A 20,330-nucleotide genomic window follows, 5' to 3' on the forward strand; every position below is an offset into this window, starting at 1 on the left:
GGTCTTAGTCAAAAGGCCAAAAAGGGACTATCCTTAACTCATGGCTCAGACTTTACATTTTTTCTTAGCCAAAAAGATGCTAAGAAAAGTATGAAAGGGAATGTTGTCATTTCCTCTTTACTCAGGGAGAGGGCAATGGAGGAGAATATCTGGGTTAACTATGCCATTTGTGTTGCTGCAGCCTGTGAAATTGTAGATCCACAGGATGGAGGAAGCACCTGTCCCAAGCATGTATTTATTGAGTCACATTCTGCTGAAGTTATTACTAGTTCCGTCAGCCTGTCTATTGGTTGGCGCTGGTGGAGCACAGACTACAGTGAGCACCTACTAAGAATGATACAGCTGGATAACCAGCCTAGGGTACAATTGTATGATCAGTCTGGCAGAATGTTACATAAGTTATAAATTTATCCCCTGCTTTTTTCAGTGGATGATGTGCAAGTCTCATGCTATCGAATTCTGTCCAGCCTCTATTCCCTAGGGACAGGAAAAAATATCTATGTGGAAAGGTAGGTGAATTATAAAGATGAAAAATATATCTACTCTGGGAATGAGAAGGGACAAAGCATGCATGCTGCATTGAAAAGGCGCCGATCTGCATAATCAATGAGCCTTTGTTAGACTTTATTTAGAGACTGAAGGGAAGGTGGTCAGAGAGAAGATCCTGGAGGGTAAATGGATGCCTAAAATAGAAAAATAGTAAATTCAGTAAATCTCTATCACATTCTCCCACAATTAAAAAATGAAACTGGGAGATGAGAGAAAACCCTAAGATAAAATGGTTCCCAGTTTACTATTTTGAATGTAATTATTATTATTTTAAAAACTCTGTAATATCCTTTTCTCTTCAGTGGAGCTAGTAAATTTACAATAATGAAATGAATCTAGACTGTGTAATATCAGCAAATTGACAGAGCAGGGCTTCTTTTTTTTTTTTTTTTACCTATTTTGTTTCTAAGCTCTAGTAACGTGCTACTTGTTTTGTAGGCAGCGTCCAGCCCTGGGGGAATGCCTGGCGGCTTTGGCTGGAGCCATTCCTGTTGCTTTCCTGGAACCTTCACTGAACTTCAACAACTCTGTGTCTGTTTTCAACACCAAGACTCTGAGGGAACGTGCCAGTAAGTGTTCAGACAGGAACCAGAATATAGGGATTCATAACCATCTACCATATCACCTATTTGCACTAGGATTCATAAACATTTATAATATTAGATGCCAGTGTGCAATTCATAACCACCTGCCACCTCTGACATCAGAGCATAGGATTTCCAAACTAGCTACCACCTCATCTATTTACAGTAGGTGTCATAACTACCTACCTTCCATCTCAGACATCAGAACATACAGAGTCATAATAATGTACTATATCAACTACCATTGCTGGGATTCTTACCCACCAACCACTTGAGCCAACTAGTAAATATCACCTGTTACCTTACCTTCTAGTGCTGGGATTCATATCCTAACCTATGAATGATGGAATTCAGTGTTCTCATTTGATTTTGCCTTGTCAGTTTTCCCCATAATATAAAAGCAGCAGAACAGCAACTTCAAATTCTGTCCCAAGTGTAAAAAGAAAAATGTCCATCACCGACCATCATGAAGTTTGTTACAAGTGTCTGGGACAAGGCTGCAATGCCTCTAGCTGTGGTATTTGGAATAAGATGTCAGAGCAGTTTGGACCCATGAAGTCTGGCTCTGCCTACTTTCCTGCCTACCAGTATCTTGAAAGTGGTTTCAAAGGTTAAATGTGAGGCCCACTGACTGCTGCTGACCAGGCTTCATGAAAGGAGCCCTCAACCTCTTCATGTCCTCAGTCAGAGGACAGACTTAAGAGTTGAGTTAAATCATATGCCACAAACTCAAACTAAGATTAGGGCTGTGAATGCTTGAGCACAAAACCAAAAATAGCCAGCATAAAGTATCAAGCAGAGGCTTTGAGGCATTATCACATCTCTTTGACACACCAGAGAGACAGGTGATGTAGAAGGTTCCACACTGTTCGAAGTAGCTGCATTTGGAGGTGAGCTCTGTCTTCAAGACTCAGACACAACTGTGCCAATCTCCAGTTTTCATCCTTGGTCTTCAAAGAGCAGGAGAGGATGTCAACTCCCCTATGAAGCTGACCCCGATGTAATCTTTGGCAATCTTCCAAGCCAAGCTGCACAGACTATTGCTGAGGTAATAACATAACATGTCAAAAGTTCTCAATATCAGGGACTTTGACACTTCTTGATGCATTGAGTGATCCATCCAAACAGAATGTTAGGAATTAGGAAAGGAATGGTGAATAAAACAGAAAATGTCATAATGTCTCTATATCGCTCCATAGTGAGACCACACCTTGAATACTGTGTACAATTCTGGTCACCGCATCTCAAAAAACATATAGTTGAGATGAAGACAGTACAGAGAAGAATGACCAAAATGATAAAGGGGATGGAAAAGCTCCACTATGAGGAAAGGCTAAAGAGGTTAGGGCTGTTCATCTTGGAGAAGAGACAGCTGAGGAGGGATATGATAGAGGTTTTGAAAATCATGAGAGGTCTAGAACAGGTAAATGTGAATTGGTTATTTACTCTTTCGGATAATAGAAGGACTAGGGGGCACTCCATGAAGTTAGCAAGTAGCACATTTAAAACTAATCAGAGAAAATTATTTTTCATTCAATGCACAATTAAGCTCTGGAATTTGTTGCCAGAAGATGTGGTTAGTACAGTTAGTGTAGCAGGGTTTAAAAAAGGTTTGGATAAGTTCATGGAGGAGAAGTCCATTAACTGCTATTAATCAAGTTGTCTTAGAGAATAGCCACTGCTATTACTGGCATCAGTAGCATGGGATCTACTTAGTGTTTGGGTACTTGCCAGGTCCTTGCAGCCTGGATTGGCCACTGTTAGAAACAGGATGCTGGACTTGATGGTCCCTTGTTCTGACCCAGTATGGCAATTTCTTATGTTCTTATGTTCTTAACACCTCTTCTTCAGTCCCAAGCATGCAATGCCAAAACAGTCAGCACCTGAACCTGTCTTGGTACTACCGAACCAAAGTCAAATGGGTTGAGAGTGGTAAGCTTCTTCTTCCCTTTGATGTCACTCAGTCCTGATGCTCAAAGAGCCACATATATGCGCTCAGATAACTTTAGCATTGCTCCTAGGCTTGTCCAGACTTGGCAGGATAAATTATCATATCAGAGTTAACTGGGTAAGTTATTCAGTAGAGATGTGCATTCATTTATCACAAATTAGGCAATTTCAATGAAATTGCCTAATTCGTCATGGGTCGGGGGCCCCGAACCCCGAAACTTATTTTCCCCGAACTATGAGGAAAATTAGTTTTTCGGGTTTGTACGGGAGGAGGGGCACATTTTATTTTTTTAAGTAAAATAACACCCCAAGCATTAAAATTTACTATAATACAACCCCCTCCCACACACACACACACCATCCCGATCCCTCCCAAAGACTTACTAACATCCCTGGTGGTCCAGCAGGGTCCCACAAGCATTTTCTCCCTCCGTGCCGTCGGGCTTTTGGGCCTGCCTCGCATCAAAATGGCGCTGATAGTCTTTGACCTACTATGTCACAGGGGCTACTGGCGCCATTGGTCAGCCCCTGTCACATGGTAGGAGCAATGGATGGCTGGCGCCATCTTGTGCTCCTACTATGTCACAGGGGCTGACCAATGATGCCGGTAGCCCCTATGACATAGTAAGGGAAAAGGCTATCAGCGCCATTTTGATTACTGGCAGCCGACGGCCCGAGTGCAGGAGATCGCTCCCAGACCCCCGCTGGACCACCAGGGACTTTTGGCAAGTCTTGTGGGGGACAGGATGGTTTGGGATGGTAGGAGCACAAGATGACGTTGGCCATCCATTGCTCCTACCATGTGACAGGGGATGACCAATGGCACCGGTAGTCCCTGTGACATAGTAGCTCAAAGGCTATCGGCGCCATTTTGATGCGAGGCAGGCCCAAAAGCCCGATGGTACGGAGGGAGAAATCGTTCGCGGGACCCTGCTGGACCACCAGGGATGTTAGTAAGTCTTGGGGAGGGATCGGGATGGTCTGGGGGGTTGTATTTAATGTATTATAGTAAATTTTAACGCTTGGGGTGGGTTTTTTTGAGCTTCATTTTCCTGCATCATTTTTTGGGCCCATTTCGTTTTTCCCCGTTTAGTTTTTGTTTGTTTTTCCAAAAAACTAACCGAGGAAAAACAAACTTTACCCCGAAGCGTCCGACTCAAAAAACAACACGGTAGAAAAAAACGAAGCTCATCTCTATTCTTCAGCAAGCTAACTCCATCTTGTAGGAGCCCAGAAATGCCTCTAACTTATCCGGATAATGGCTTACTTTGGTAAAATGTATCTTGTTAAAAGAAGCCATAAATTTAAACCTTAGGGTGCGTCTAAGAAACTCAAAAGTTACCCGGACAAACCCCTTTGACTATGGACCTCATTATGCCTACTTAAATAACATATTACATGTCTACACAGTTCTGGCTTAAACGGGCATGTCAAGGTCTATAATGTTAGGGCCATGGTATTGCTGGTTGCCCGTTTAAGGTCTACTTTCATCGAGGAGATTTGCAAGGCTGAGTCATAGAAGTCAGTCTACTTATTCACATCACATTAGTGGCTAGAAATAGCTTTCCAGCAGGATAGTAGATTTGGCTCTCCATCAACATGCAGGATTAAATCAACCATAACCTAGCTCTCAGTGTTCAGAATTTTTTCTGAGCATGCATGTGTGCTGTCATTGACTCATGAGACCCTCAGTTTTTCTTAATCTGAACTATTTATTTATTTGCAGTAATTTATTTTCCACCCAATTACCAGAAAAACTGTTCTGGGAGGATTACAAAAAAAACCATAAGTTAAAACAAAATTAAACAAACATATATAAAAACAGAGTAAAACATAAAAAACAATATTCTATGACACCGCAAAGGCTTCCTGAAAAAAAGGGCTTTAACTTGCTTTCAGAAGACCTCAACTGGGAGGCTATTCCATAAAGTAGAGCCAACCCAAGAGTACGCCTGATTTCTAGTTTCTTGCAACCAGACAGTTCTAGCCCCAGGAACAACCAACAAAGAGGCCCCTACTAACCTCAAAGGCCGGATACTTCAAATAAGTCGGCCCACTACCATGTATAGCCTGAAAAGTAAGGGAAAGAACCTTAAATTTAATGCCCAGTAAAATCTGAAGCCAATTGTAGTACCTGCTACAATTTTACTTAGTTACCTGCATTTGTGTGGTTTTTACATGTTGGGGTCCTCTCCCTTGTTTACTTTTTCTTTCTGCCTTAAAGCAGTGTTTCCCCTGGGACTCCCTTTAGAGTTCCCTCTCTCTTCAGGTTGCTTCTGCCTGTATAAAAATCCTGTTTCTTCACACTGTTCACACCTTTACAATCTACTATTATTTGGACAATACGAACCGAAGAGAAAGTATTTTTGGGTAAGCAGTTTTTTGCAGACAGTTCATCCAGTAGTCTACTCTCCAATGTGTGGAGTCGGGTTCTCTATTAAGTAATTGCTCTACAAGGCAAGTCTTAGTTTGGAACTCCCCAATGGTTATTGTTGACTTAATCCTGCTTTTTGATGGAGAGAGTAATATTACATACCTGTAACTGGGGTCCTCTGTAGTCAGGAGGATAAATGAGCCATACATTTATTAACTACTCACCTTCCTGGAAAGTCAACTATTCTTCTTAAGCTTAAGCTCTGGAAAAAATTGAGGGGCTCATGAGGAAGAAATTGTGAGAGGGAACTTCCACACATGCTCAGAAAGACTTCAAACTCTGAGGACCATGTTGCATTTGCTGGCTGTGGCAGGACCACGGCCAGGCCCTCTTACCCTCTGTTGCCCGCTCCACCGTCTGGCTCTGTCTCCTCTGTGACCATGGGCCACCACCTGCGACCTCAGGCCTGTCCCGTTGCTCCTGCCTCTGCTGTGAGTGCCCATGCTTCTGCCTCTGCTATGGACGTCCATGCTCCTACCTCGGTTACATGTGCCCATGTTCCATGGCGGGCCTCCCCGCGCGGTCTGGGGAGGCGCCGCCATCAGGTGCCGCGCCCTTCCTTAGGCGCACATGTGCGAACCTCTTGTTCCTTTAAAGGGGCCGCAGCAGAAAACTAACCTGCGGCCCAGGATGATAATGTCACTGAGTCCAGGTATATTAGGCCAGGCCCAGCCACAGTTAGTTGTCTTTGCAACAGGTCTGCACACTGGATGTGCTTTACTGGTGACCCCTTCGTGTTCCTGGTTCCTGGCTTGTTCGTGTTCCTGTTCCAAGTTCCGGTGTTCTCCTTGTTCCTGTGTTCCTGTGTGATTCTACTTGTTCTACGGATTGACTCCCGGACTTGACCGCTGCATTGCCTGACCACGCTACTGATCATCTCCTGGACCCGACCTCTGCTTTGCCTGACCACGCTACTGGTCATCTCCTGGACCCGACCTCTGCTTTGCCTGACCACGCTACTGATCATCTTCTGGACCCGAGTCTGCTTTGTCTGACCATGTTACTGTTTATCTCCTGGACCTGACCATTGCCTTGCCTCTCCGCTCTACCTTGCCAGCCACCTGCCTTGACTCCTGCTTGTTCTATGACACCTCTACTATATTCAGTCTGGACTTGGCCTCTCAGGCTTCAGCCTGTTTTTACTCGAGCACCTCCTGTCTGCCTCTCGTTCCATTTGGCGCTTGGGTCTCTGGGACTCCGCCTCGTCCAGATCAGACCTGCTAGTCCTACCACTGCTGGCCCTTGGCTGACTTCATCTTCATCCTCTGGAAGTCCTCAGATGGAGGCTCACCTAACTCCAGCCGGCCCTGGCACCCAAGAGCTCAACCTACAGGGAATGAGGGCTTTTATTGGCAAAGCTCCAGTTAGCCTCCGTCAGTCAGCCAGCTCCGTCTACCAACGGTGGGGACCCATAGGACTTGCCCTATGGGTAGCGCCAACTCCACCTTGGCTCAAGAGTCCACCTCTGGTGCAACACAGCAAAACAGGTTGCAAAGAACATTGACTGGGTGGAGCCATTTGCCCTCCAGGCCATCCCTGGGCTGACATCTAAAGTGCAAGAACAGCAGCGGTTCCTTGAGGCATTGGCCACCTCTCTTGAGCGTCTTCATGCTCGGCTTGATGCCCAGCCTGGTCATGCAGTTCCAGCACCAGCTTCCGTTAGCCAAAAGCCAGATCCCTCCTCTTCCAGGGTTTTGTGGACCCTACCAGCTCTGCCTCGTTTCAATGGAGATTCCAAGCTCTGCAGAGGATTTATTAATCAATGCTACATGCAGTTTGCTCTGCAGTCATCCATCTTCCAAGAGGAACTCATGAAGGTTACCTTCATTCTGTCTCGATTGGAGGGTAAGGCGTTGGCATGGGCTTCACCCCTATGGGGGCGGTCAGACTCGCCCCTACAAGAACTTTCTCATTTTGTGACCATCTTTCGTCAGACTTTTGACAATCCTGGATGGCAGGCTGTGGCAAGCTCCAATCTGCTTCATTTGCGGCCAGGTCAACGGACCCTGTTTGACTATACCATAGAATTTTGGACTCTGGCAACAGAGCTCTTCTGGCAAGAAGATTGCCTTCGAGCCATTTATCTGGATGGACTTTCTCCTCAGCTCAAGGACGAACTGGCAGCCCATGAGCTCCCGTCTTCCCTTGAAGACCTTATCCACTTGACAGGCCACATCGACCATAGCCTCCAAGAGTACCACCAGGAGACTTGAATGCCCCGGAGGTCCACCTCGAAATGCTCCGCTCACCACCTACAACGAGTCCCACCACTGGCTAAACTTCTTCGTTAGTGAAAGTGGAAGAGCCTATGCAGTTGGGCCGTGGGCATTTGTCCCCGGAAGAGCACCTCCAGCAGAGGCGGTCGGGCCTATGTCTATATTGCGGAGCGTCAGGCCATCGTCTCCAGACCTGTGCAGTCCATCCGGGAAACTTCAGGGCCTAAATTTGGTTGGGGTCCTGAACTTGGGCGCTACTTCTCTGGCCCCTCAGTTATCTCTCCCAGTGACTTTAACCTGGGACTCCCAGTCCTTCCCAGTCCTTGAACTGATTGATTCCGGAGCAGGGGAAAATGTTATTCTCAAAGATTTAGTTCAGCTTCTGAGTATTGCTACCCGATCCCTAGAGACTTCTCTGTGTATTGCTTCTATTTATGGTGAGCCATTACCCGGCTGGATTTCCCTGACCACCGAGCCAGGTCACCTTCTTGCTGGTGCTCTCCATCTCGAAGAGTGGAATTTCTTGTCTTGGAAAAATCTATTCACCTCATGGTCTTGGGCTTACCGTGGCTCCAGCGTCACTCTCCCCAGTTTGACTGGGGATCCCTGCAACTCATTGAATGGAGTCCAGCCTGTCATCAGACCTGTTTGAAGAAGGTAGTACCACCTCCTACAGTTCCTTTAGTGACCACGTCCTCTGGCCTTCCAGCCCCATATGCGGACTTTGAGGATGTTTTTTTCAAAACAGAAGGCTGATATCCTTCCACCTCTCCACATGTTTGATTGTCCAATTGAACTTTTACCTGATACCATGCCTCCTCGAGGCCAGACTTTCTCTCTCAACTTGAAACCCGTGCCATGATGGAGAACATCCGAGAGAACCTGGCTAAAGGGTTTATCTGACCTTCTACTTCTCCCGCCGGAGCAGGATTTTTCTTTGTCACGAAGAAGACAGATCTTTAAGACTGTGTATTGACTACCATGTATTGACTACCTGAGGCCATTACAGCCTTCCAGCGTCCCAAAAGGGCTTTTTTTGATGGGCCCTGTCTACGCCATCCAGACCCTAACCTCCCCTTTCTGGTCGAGGTAGATGCCTCTGAAATTGGGGCTGGGGCAATCTTGAGTCAGCATTCGAACCTGGGACTCTGACTCCATGTTCCTTCTTCTCCCACAAATTCTCCCTCACAGAACAGAATTACAGTATCTGAGATCGGGAGTTGCTTGCAATCAAGCTTGCTTTAGAAGAGTGGCATCCCTGATTAGAGGGCACTCAATATAAACTCACCATATTCACTGACGATAAAAACCTTGAACACCTGAGTCACACCCAGCGCCTCAACGCTCGCCAGGCCCGCTGAGCCTTGTTCTTTTCCAGGTTTAATTTTGAACTCCAGTATCAGCCAGCAGAGAAAAACCTCCAGGCCGATGCCCTGTCTCTTCCTTTGAACCTGAGGATGTTCCTGAAGAGCCTATCACATCATCGATCCTACATGTATCTGTTTATCTGCAACCTTCCCAGTCCCTGCTGGGAAAACTGTTGTGCCCCGTCATCTCCATGAGAGAGTCTTCCGGTGGCCACATGACTTCAAGTTCGCTGGTCACCCTGGACAGGCGCGAATGCTTGCACTACTCCAGCAATTCTTCTGGTGGCCTACCATGGCCACGGATGCCAGAGCATACGTTGATTCCTGTAATATCTGTGCTTAGCAAAAGCCCCCTGTTGGTCAGCCCTGGGGGCCTCCTCCAGCCACTTCCTGCTCCAGAGAAGCCGTGGACACACCTTTCCATGGATTTTATTGTGGACTTACCACCATCCAAAGGAAACACTGTTATATAGATCATCATTGACAGGTTTTCAAAAATGGCCTTTTTTCCACTGCCTGGTCAACCTTCTGTTCCAGAGCTGGCACGCCTGTTCTTTTTCCATGTATTCTGCCTGCACGGCTTACCCAAGGATATTGTCTCAGATAGAGGACCCCAGTTTGTAGCCCACTACTGGCGTGCTCTGTGTTGCAAGTTCGGCATTAACATCAGCCTTACCACAGCTTACCACCCACAGGCCATCAGTCAAGCCGAACATATGAACCATTCCCTGAAAGTCTTTTTACTTGCCTATATAAATAATCGGCAAGACAACAGAGCAGAGCTTCTTCCTTGGGTGGAGTTTTCCCATAACTCCCATATCGCCGCTGCTACAGGAGTGTCGCCATTCGCTATCGTTTATGGTAGACAGTCAAGGCCTCCACTACCTATTACGCTTACCGTGCATTCACCAGCCACACAAACTACAGCTGAGGCTCTTAAAGCCCTCTGGAACCAAACTAATCTCCGGCTGCGTCAAGCAGCGGCTCGGGCAAAAAACCCCACAAATACCCGTTATGCTTCTGAGTTCCTTCCTGGTCATAAGGTCTGGTTAAGCACATGATACAACCGCCTTAAGATACCTTCTCAGAGATTTAAACCAAGGTATATTGGACCTTTCCCAGTCACTCATCGCATTGGACCCGGCACATACCAGCTCCGGTTACCACCGACTCTGGTTATCCATAACACATTCCATGTGTCCCTTCTGAAGCCAGTGATCTTTTCCTGGCCATCTCGTTGTTATTACGTGTGTTTTAGTGGATCCTTTGGTGCCTTGGAGATGACCACAGCCACGGGGAGGGGCCCCTTGAGGAGCCACAGCACTGGGCTAGACTCTATACACAAAACACTGGAATTGAACTCTTTTATTATACAACTTGAAGATAGCCACAAGGTGGCAGTGGTGAGATGTAGTCTCAGGGACCTCGGCAGAAGGAGCCCTTCTCTCCTAGGTGATGTCAGGAGGTTCCGCAGCAAGGAGATACTGTGGATGAGACAGATGAGATATTAGAGTACTCACTCGGTGTTAGCTGTTATGGATGCGATTCCACCAGATAGTTGTCGTAGGTACAGGCACTGAGGCAGGGAGAGCAGGCCCTCGAGGAGCAAGTACCTGTTCCCTGAATGGCACCTGAAAAATAGAACAGGAGGCCCCCGAGGAGTGGGTACCCCAGTTAGTAGTAAAACCCCAAAGGGCAGAAGGAGAGCTTCCTGCAGGCAGCAGGGAAGCGGCAGAGTAGCACAGACAGGAATAGTTCATCCAAATGAGTCTATTCCAGCCTCTTCGAGTCTTTGTCAACTCAATGAGCTAGCAAATTTGAGAAGAAGATATGCCCGGAGTGGCGTAACGTCAGATGAGGGAATGCCCTCAAGGTTCATGCCACTGGGCGTATTTAGATGTGGGTTGCGCGTGTGCGCACGCGCACCCTAGCAGGTACCTGGAAGGAGCAGTGGCGAATGGCTGCACCATAGCCGTTCCGAGGATGTCAGAGAAGTCGGCTTGACGACGCTGCAGTAGCCATCTTGCCCAGGTAAGCGACAGAAGCCGAGATAGGGGTGCAACAAGTGGGGCGAAGCCATCGAAGACTGACGGATGCAACAGTACCCCCCTTCAAAGGGCATCCACGCAATGACCTACCAGGTCTTGGTTTTTGCGGATATAGATGATGGAAATCCTGTAGCATCTTCTTATCCAAGATATTGGACATTGGAATCCAAGAGTTGTCTTCTGGGCCATAACCATCCCATGACAGGAGGTATTCCCATACTCTGCCTCGTTTTCTTACATCGAGAACTGCGTCAACTTTGTATTCGATGTCTTCTTCTGCATCTACTGGACTAGATGGTATCTTGTTGGGAAATTCACTGAGTATCACTGGTTTCAATAGTGAGACGTGGAAAGCATTGTGGATCTTTAGAGTAGCTGGTAGCTTCAGACTGTAGGTGAGGTTGCCCAGTCATCGGAGAATGGGAAATGGTCCAATGAAGCGAGGAGTGAATCAAGCTGAAGGAAGTTTGAGTCTTAAATGTTTTGTTGAAAGCCAGACCTTGTCACCAGGCTTGAAGTCTGGAGCCTTGCGGTGATGAGCATCTTATCCTTTCTTGGCTCGTATTCCTGCTTTCATAAGCATCTCTTTAGTCTGAGTCCAGAGTTGATGGATATCTGTAGCAGCTGTTTGAGCTGCTGAGGATGACACTGATAACGGAAGTGGCAGTGATGGTAGTGGTAGTCGTCCGTAGACCACTTCGAATGGTGTTTATCCTGTGGATGTTGCTGGATGAGAGTTTATGGCAAATTCTGCCCATGGCAACAGTTCACTCCAATCATTCTGTCGGTGTTCACGTAGGCATGAATAAACTGTTTGAGTGTCCCGTTCATCCTTTCTGTTTGGCCATTGGACTGCGGATGATATGCCGATGTAAAGTCAAGGGCTATATCGAACTTCTTGCATAATGCCTTCCAGAAGTTAGCTGTGAACTAAACTCCACGATTGGAGACTATGTGCTTAGGCAAACCATGCAGGTGGAAGATGTGGGTGATGAACAATCGGGCGAGCTCCATGGCAGTGGGTAAGCCTGGGAGAGCCACAAAATGTGCCATCTTCGAGAACCTGTTAACAATTACCCAAATGGTGTTGTTCCCTCCTGATGATGGTAAATCTACCACAAAGTCAGTGGCAATATGTGTCCACCGTTCTTCAGGGACTGGCAAGGGATGGAGGAGACCGCATGGACATCCTGGAGGTGTCTTCTGTTTAGCGCAGGTTGCGCAGGAAGCGACGTAGGCGAACGTGTCCTCTTTCATGGTGGGCCACCAATAAAAGGTTTGCAGTTTAGACAACATCCTTCGTTGTCCAGGGTGTCCTGGAATAGCTTCATATGAAACAGAAGTCAGATTGTGGCAAAGGGAACATTAACGACAGATTTGATCTGAGCTTTCATTGAAAGTGTTGGATCTAAACTTACACCTAAATTGTGAGTTGTATATGTATTGTGGAGATTATGATTATTGAAAAGGAAGGAGTATGGAACTGAAAATGGTGGAACACAACCATCTATCATGATCTCAGTTTTGCTGAGATTAAGTGATAGTCTGTTGTGCGCAAGCCAGGTCCTGATGGATGGGAGACATAATGATACAAAATGAAGTGTCAGAGACCATAATGGGCACCATGTGCGCGCTGAGCCCTAGGGGAGCCCCGAGGGCTTTCCCCGTTTCCTCCGAGGCCGCTCTGAAATTGGAGCGGCCTTGGAGGGAACTTTCCTTCGGCTGCCCCCACCTTCCACCACCTTCCCCCACCTTCCCCTCCCTTCCCCTACCTAACCCGCCCCCCCAGCCCTACCTAAAACCCCCCTAACCTTTATTTTATAAGTTGCGCTTGCCTCTGGGCAGGTGTAGGTTGCGTGCGCCAGCCGATTGGCCATACAGAGACCTCTGGTCATTCCCTAGTCCCGCCCCCAGACCACCCCACCCATTTTTCAAGCCCCAGGACTTACACGCATCCCGGGGCTTTTCGTGCGCCACCGGGCCTTTTGAAAATAGGCCCGGCAAACGTAACCCCCCCTACACGCGTAAATCCACCTGGATTTACGCGCGTAGGCTTTTAAAATCTGTCCCAATTATTTTAATGGGAAGTGAAACTGAATCTCATCAGTGGATTTAGTCTATTTGTTATGCTGAGGGTGGAAAGTAATGTGTACCAGTGGCCTAGGTTAGACATTGAACCAAACAGCAGAAAGTGCAGAGCCTTGGGAGAATCCCAGTATTGATTGACTGACAGCATGCTGAGGCATGGGAAGCTATGTGAATGTGTTGTAAATGTCTATGTAGATATGAGTTAAACCATGAGAGAACTGAGCCAGAAATTCTGATTTACACGTATAAATTGCGATTTTATAACTTGCAATGCAGCACACGTACTGCTGTGCCCCACGCATATTTACTTCTGCTCTTTAGCAGGTATAAGTCAGAATAAAACTCTTTATAATCAAAAACTTACTGGGTGAGGGGTCTGGATAAATTGGGGGAGTGCAGGCTGAAGAACCAGAGGGGCCTTGATGACCTACAGATAGACTGGGCAAACTGGTGGACTAATTGGTAAAATTGTTAATTTCCTTCACAAATGCCTATTATAAATTGTATTTATTTGAAATATTTATAACCCATGACATCAAACACATTGATCTATGTGGCATACATAATAAACATTCATAAAAATTCACAGATAAAAACAAACTCTAAAACCCACAATAGCACAGTCCTATTATTGACAAAACTTGGTTCCCTAAGTAAATTTTGATCTTCTGAATGTAAATTCCGAACATTATTATAAGACTGTACCAAATTCAATAATGGATTCTCATCTATGTGCTGTGCTTTGAACAAAAGTACTAACATTTTAAAATGGATTCTTTCAGCCACTGGCAACCAATTTAATACTGTTGAGATGGGGTTATGTGTTCATGATACATGGTTCTTGTGATGACCCTAACTGAACCATTTATTACCAATGGCAACACCCTTAAAATTTTTGCAATCGCCCATTGCAATAATCTAATTTACTGATTACCAAAAGCTGAACTACAGCCTTAAAATCCACTACAGATAAAAAAATGGCTTAATCTGCTTAACCAAACATAACCTTGCTAATGCTGCTTTAGCCACCTTTTGTATCTTTGGTATCATTGTTAATCTAGGATCTAAGATTATTCCTACATTTCGAGCTTCTTGTACAATAGGAATAGTTTCCCCTCCAAACCATAATTTCTTGATTGTCATCTATCCCACAATAACAACTCACTCTTATAACCACAGTCTTTTTCACATTCAGTACTAATTTTCGGTCAGCAAACCACTGATGTACTTCTGAACATTCTTTACATTTCCTTTCTGGTAGTATATCACCTGGACCATATTTTAAAATCATTAGCATAAATAAAGTACTTCACTCACAATTTTCTAAAAACCTCTCCAATTGAACTCAAGTAAATATTAAAAAGAAAAGGAGCTAAGGATGAACCCTGTGGTACTCCTGAGTGTATTGTTTGCCACAATGATACTTTAGCTCCTATCCTTATACCGTGGGTTCTATCACACAAAAGGCAATTCCTATTTTCTGTAGCTGACACAGTAAAAGTCATGATATACTGAGTCATACACAGCTGAAATATCTATCTGCAATAACAAAATCAAATTTTCTTTATCCATCTCACAATGTGAAAATCAAGTACAGAAACCAATAAAGGCTCGGTTCCATCATTCTTTCAAAAGCCCATTTGTGAAACTTCCAACACCGTATTAGTATCCAAATATTCACTTAATTGTAAAACTACCCATTTCTCCAATATTTTCCCAATTGTGGATACATTCGAAATTGGGCGGAAATTTGACATTTACAACTCTTTCAAAAATGGTCAGTCTAAAGCCTCTTTTATCATTTTTCAGTAGTTTCTTCCACCAAGGATCTATTTATAATTTGCAGTATAATACCATACATTTCAGTCAGCAACCATTAATAATCCAAAATAGAACCGGATCCACTGGGGAACTTTTCGACTTCAGTTTACTCATTGTGCTGATATGTGTGTAAAAGCTGACAAGTCCTAAGGAAAATATGTGAATAACATTTCTTCATGTAAATGCTTAAAATTAGGAACACACATACCTGTGAATAGGTATATTTTATACAATGTGTGTGCACTTGGTAGGCGATATAAAATTCATGTGCATGAGGGCACGCACTCGCTTGTGTTAAAGTTACTGTCCCTGTATATTTAGGATAGGGGAGTGTGAGATGTGAATTAAATGAAGGATTTTGTATGCTTATCTGCCTAAGATGGAAGGTATTAATGAGCAAGACAATAAAATCTATCCTGGATAAGCAGAGATATCTTACATGCAGGCAGGTTCTATGGCTGGCAGCTGGCATATATCCTTGGGTAATCTGCATGGATCAAATGGTCTTTTCTGCTGTTATCAACTATGCTACTATGTAGGGCCTAAAAAGTAAAGTCTCTGGGAGAACAGGTTAAAAGTAAAACTTGCCTGACTTTTATGCAACAAGAATATCATGCTTTATAGGTACACATTCAAAATATTACCACTTTTTGCTTTTTTTTTAATAGTTAAAACATGGAAAAGCCTGAATGTACAGAAAAAAAACACATGGTGCTTGATTGACCTTGGGGACAATTTTCAAAGCATTTAGGAGCCTAACTTTGGGAGTTAGGCATTTAAATTGTCACCTTTAAACATTTCTATAGCTGAGTACCTAAACTTAGGGATCTTGTTTTAGGGCTCTGGGAATTCTCCTTAACATGTCACTACCCCCCATGCAGACACAAACTCTCCCATTCCTCCCGGCACCCTGCAAATCATGCAGCCACCAGGATTGCAATACAAGCATACTGTTCCTTCCTAATGGCATCATACAATTGCCTGGACAGCAACACTGATAACTTACACTACTGGTATTGCTGTCCAGGCAACACTTGATGCCACAGGAAGCAGAGTGCTTGTTTTGCAGTCCCAGCAGCCACGTAGATTTTAGGAGGGCTCGTGTTAGCATGGGTAAGGGTTAAGGTGGGGACTTATATTCCTGATATTCAAATCATGGGGAGGTTGGCGGCTGTGGTTTCTCCTCGGGCTATAAGGCCTGCAACTTTCTTTTGCTGTTTTGTGGGGAGAGAGTGTCTTGGGGGAGAGGGGGCTTCATACACAATACTCCCCATCAGTTTAAAGCCTTAAGTAGGGTGGTGGATGGGGGATTGTTCTGGGTGACTGCTACAAGATTTCTTTTTTAAAACGTTTGAGTCGCTATTTACTCAGATATATTTTAAATATATCCAGTTAAGTAGCAAGTTATCTGGGTACACATATCCAGATAGTTTTAGGACTGGTTTGAGGCAGCCCTAGAGTTATCTAGCTAAGGCCAGATTCATAAGGAAGGTAACTTTTAAACAGGTGCGTGGGCACACATGTGTGCACATTTGCCAGCTTGGGTCCATGGACGCGGCTATTTTATAACATACATGCATATATGTGTATATGTTATAAAATAGACTGTGGGCATGTACATGTGCGAGCAATTTTAAGTGGGAGCACGTGTGTCCATGCCATTGCCAGTTTCATCCGTTTGTTCCCAGTTCACTCAGGCAATGGGTAGGACTTCCAAATCTCCTTAGTTTAATAGCCTCCCTTTTCCCCTGTTAACCCCGACCCTTAATATCCTGCTGACATGCATTTTTTATTTTATGACTTATGGGCCATCCATAGCAGAAGTAAAGTTATGCGGTAGGGGACCCTGGCACGCGCTTGTGCAAGTTAATATTTGGTTTCATTGAGAAATCCAGAAATGCTCGTGCTCGCCTAGACCACACACACTCCCCGCCCCTTTTTGAGAACTTTTCATTTGTGCGCGCAGTGGGAGATACGTGACTACTCGGGGAGCTTTTAAAATGCACTCAGGGAGCACGAGTCTGACGTATTTGCGTATCTCCCAGTTTTGGCGCTCATCGGGCTTTTAAAATTCACTTTTACGTCTTTTCTCCCCATGTTGTGTGTATGGTTAAAACAAATAGTGAATCAGGTACTAAGTTAGCCGATAACACTGAGTACTGGCTAACAGAGCCACATAATTCTGCTGTGCCCTGGAAACCCGCCGCCCCACCCCGGACTTAAGTGTTATACTTAATACTTTGTACTTGTTAGCCAGGTATAAAGCTAGCTGGATAAGTCAAGGGCAGTGAGCACAGCTGGATATTTGAATGCTGCCATTTATTCAGCTAACTCTGAACTTAGCCAGACAAATGGTACCGAATATTGTGCCCTGTCTACTTTACTCATGGGCGCAGAATGTGAAAAAAAAAAGACTTCATAAACGAGGCCCATGGAACAGTAATCATGAAACACTCTGACAGGTTGTGAGTACTTCCCTTGTTACTCCTCCCTTCATTTCCTTTTACTATACCTGTGGCGTCTTTGAAACATTTCCAGACCTGATTTCTGATGTACTGAATGTGTCCTCAGCTGTGCTCTATTTCCTGCCCAGTTCTAGGTATGCCAGACACAGTGGAAGAGATGTGCCCAGATATGCCTAACTTGGAGATGCTGATAAAAGACATTAAGGATTTAGCAGAATCCGGAGCCCGCTATACAGAGATGCCCCATGTCATTGAGGTTATCCTGCCCATGCTGTGCAGTTATTTGTCTTACTGGTGGGAGAAAGGAGTTGAGAATAATCCTGAAAACACACGACCCTGCTGCACTCAAGTAACCTGCGATCACCTGAGCATCATCTTGGGCAATATTCTGAAAATCATCAACAACAACCTGGGCATAGATGAAGCCTCCTGGATGAAGAGAATTGCAGGTATAGCTCAATGTCTACTTCTTATTACTCAGAGCATAGACTTCACATTGCAGAATACTCATTGTAAAGTGCACATTCTTCACAGTGGAGAGTGTAGTGTTTACTGTATGGTGTACAGATCTTGAAAAGATTTGTCTGGCTAAATTCAGGACCTATCTGGACTATCCAAGGGATTTAAAAATCCCACTGTTCCCCCCCCCCCACCAAAAAATAATAAATGGAGGGGGAAACAAAATATTTGTTTTATTTGTTTCTGTTTCCTATTGAAGTCGTAGACCCATATTAACCTGCAGCAGTGAATAAAATGTTCACGATTTCTCACTTATCCGGGTAAGTATTTAAGAGGGGGCTAAGTTAACTGGATAAACTTACCTGGATAATTTATGATTTAACTGGCTATAGAAAAGTTATAAATAAATAAAATAAATAAATATATTCTTAAATACAGCTTTCCTGCTGAATATCTGCTTTAAGTCAACTGGGTAGGTTTATCTGGTTAACTTTCCTGGACATCCCATGGCTAAATAAGGACCTTCTAATGTTCAGAATTCTGAGAGCTCCATATTAAAAGGGGTTGGTCCTAATAACTTTCACGTTACCTGGACAAAAACTTTAATTGAATTGTTAGGTTTTGTGGACCCTTGGCCTGAGGTGGGATTGACGCTACCTGAGGAGTTGGGCCCCACAGGTCCCCACCATTGGAAGGCGAAGCTGGCCGGGAAACAGAGGCAAACAGGAACTTTGCCAGTACCGGCCCTCGTTCCCCGCAGGTTGAGCCCTTGGGTGCTGGGGACGGCTGGTCTTAGGCGCACCTCTGTGTGGCTGGTCCTGGAGAGAGTGAGCGGCTGGAGGCAGAGAGTGTCAGTAAGGTTAGGTATAGTCCAAGACCGAGGTACTCTCGGAGGGAGAGGAAGAGAAAGCCTTAAGAGGTGAGAGGCCACTGCAGCTCCAGGAGCAATAGGGCTGGACCACGTGGCAGTGACCCTGATTAGAGGAGGTGTAGAAGTAGAGGCTTGTACTCTGAAGTGCTGAAGCAGGACTAGAGCAGAGGATCCGCTGTAGCAGGTACAGGTGGAGAAGTAGTACAGAGGAACTGCCTGCGACATGGCAGCGTAATAACAGGAACTTGCACTGTAGCAGCGCTGTGAGGTGCTCCGAGCAGGGGCACCAGGTATGGAGAACTGGAGCAAGCACCAGAAGGAACCTGGGAACTCGTTGCCAAGTCGGCTAGTGGTGGCTGGAGGTGGTGCTTAAGTATCCTGGGCCTGTAATGTCATCAGCCGGGGACGAGCCTGAAGTTCTCACCATTGGTCCTTTAAAGGAAGGACAGATGGCGTGCCCGCATACCTAAGGAGGGCCAGGGTCGGAACACTGGTCGGCGGCATCCCAGCCACCACGTGGAGCACAGAGAGCCAGGAGGAACGCGGCGGTAGCAACTGGCCACAGCCACGAGTTCACCAGGGGTAGAGAGCCAAGCATGACATGACGTGAGTTGAGCCGGCCACGGGCAGCTGTGCCCAATGGCCATAACATGAATTTTCCACCCCCCTCTCACTGGCTCAATTTTAGATGGGTGAAAACTGAGGGGGGTGAGGATGTTCCATGGGTATGGCTTAATTTGTTTTCCAATGTACTGCCAATATTGACAGCTACCCAGCTAAACAAATGCAGGAAAGTCTGGTTAGAGAAAACTGTGGCTAAAATTTCCTAAAGTCCCGCTTTTCCCGCAACTGAATATGGCCTTCCTATGCAGTGCTTTTTACCCATTGTGTCATGGGCAGACCTTACAGTGCCTGATTAGAAAAGCACTGTATGATATCAGGCAACATTCCTATGTTTCAAGGCACTGTGTACTAACAGCAGGACTCCTGGGTTCCTTGGTGTCGTGTACTATCACAGTGGTTTTCAAATTATTTTTCTCAGAACCTAGTGGAAGGAAAACTCTCACCTTCTTCATCCCCACTGCCATTTCTCACTTCCTTCCCCAGTCCTTATTGCCCACTGTCTCACCCCTAGCCCCTATTGCACACTCCCACTTCTTTCTCCAGTCCTTATTGCCTACTTTCACCTCCTTTCTCAGTCCCAGTTGCCCATGTTCCCTCCCTCCTGGTTCAGCCTGAAGCTAAACTATTTAAATTATTTTTACTTACATGTTGGGGTGGTGCTCCTTTAAAAGCCAACAGCATCTGGGATAAGAGCTTATTCTGCCCCACCTCAGCTGCATCCAGACTATTAACTCACTGCCATTGTTTGGTTGCTATAATTACCTTCAGGAGAAAACCACCAGCTGCAGTTTTATATTTATTTATTTATTTAACATTTTTCTAAACCGACCTTCATGAAAAGATTCATATCAAAT

The 20,330-nt window shown here is 45.4% G+C and overlaps 1 protein-coding gene across 1 annotated transcript in view; it reads left to right on the forward strand.

Moving 5' to 3' along the window:
• The window catches only part of RYR3 (ryanodine receptor 3), a 1,291,138-nt gene that overhangs the window by 854,928 nt on the left and 415,880 nt on the right, over nt 1-20,330 (forward strand). Inside the window, 3 exon segments of the mRNA XM_029600192.1 lie at nt 428-509; nt 988-1,118; nt 17,651-17,971. Coding sequence (XP_029456052.1) covers nt 428-509; nt 988-1,118; nt 17,651-17,971 — 534 coding nt within the window.

This window comes from Rhinatrema bivittatum, chromosome 4, assembly GCF_901001135.1.
Source record: "Rhinatrema bivittatum chromosome 4, aRhiBiv1.1, whole genome shotgun sequence".
Taxonomy (NCBI): domain Eukaryota; kingdom Metazoa; phylum Chordata; class Amphibia; order Gymnophiona; family Rhinatrematidae; genus Rhinatrema; species Rhinatrema bivittatum.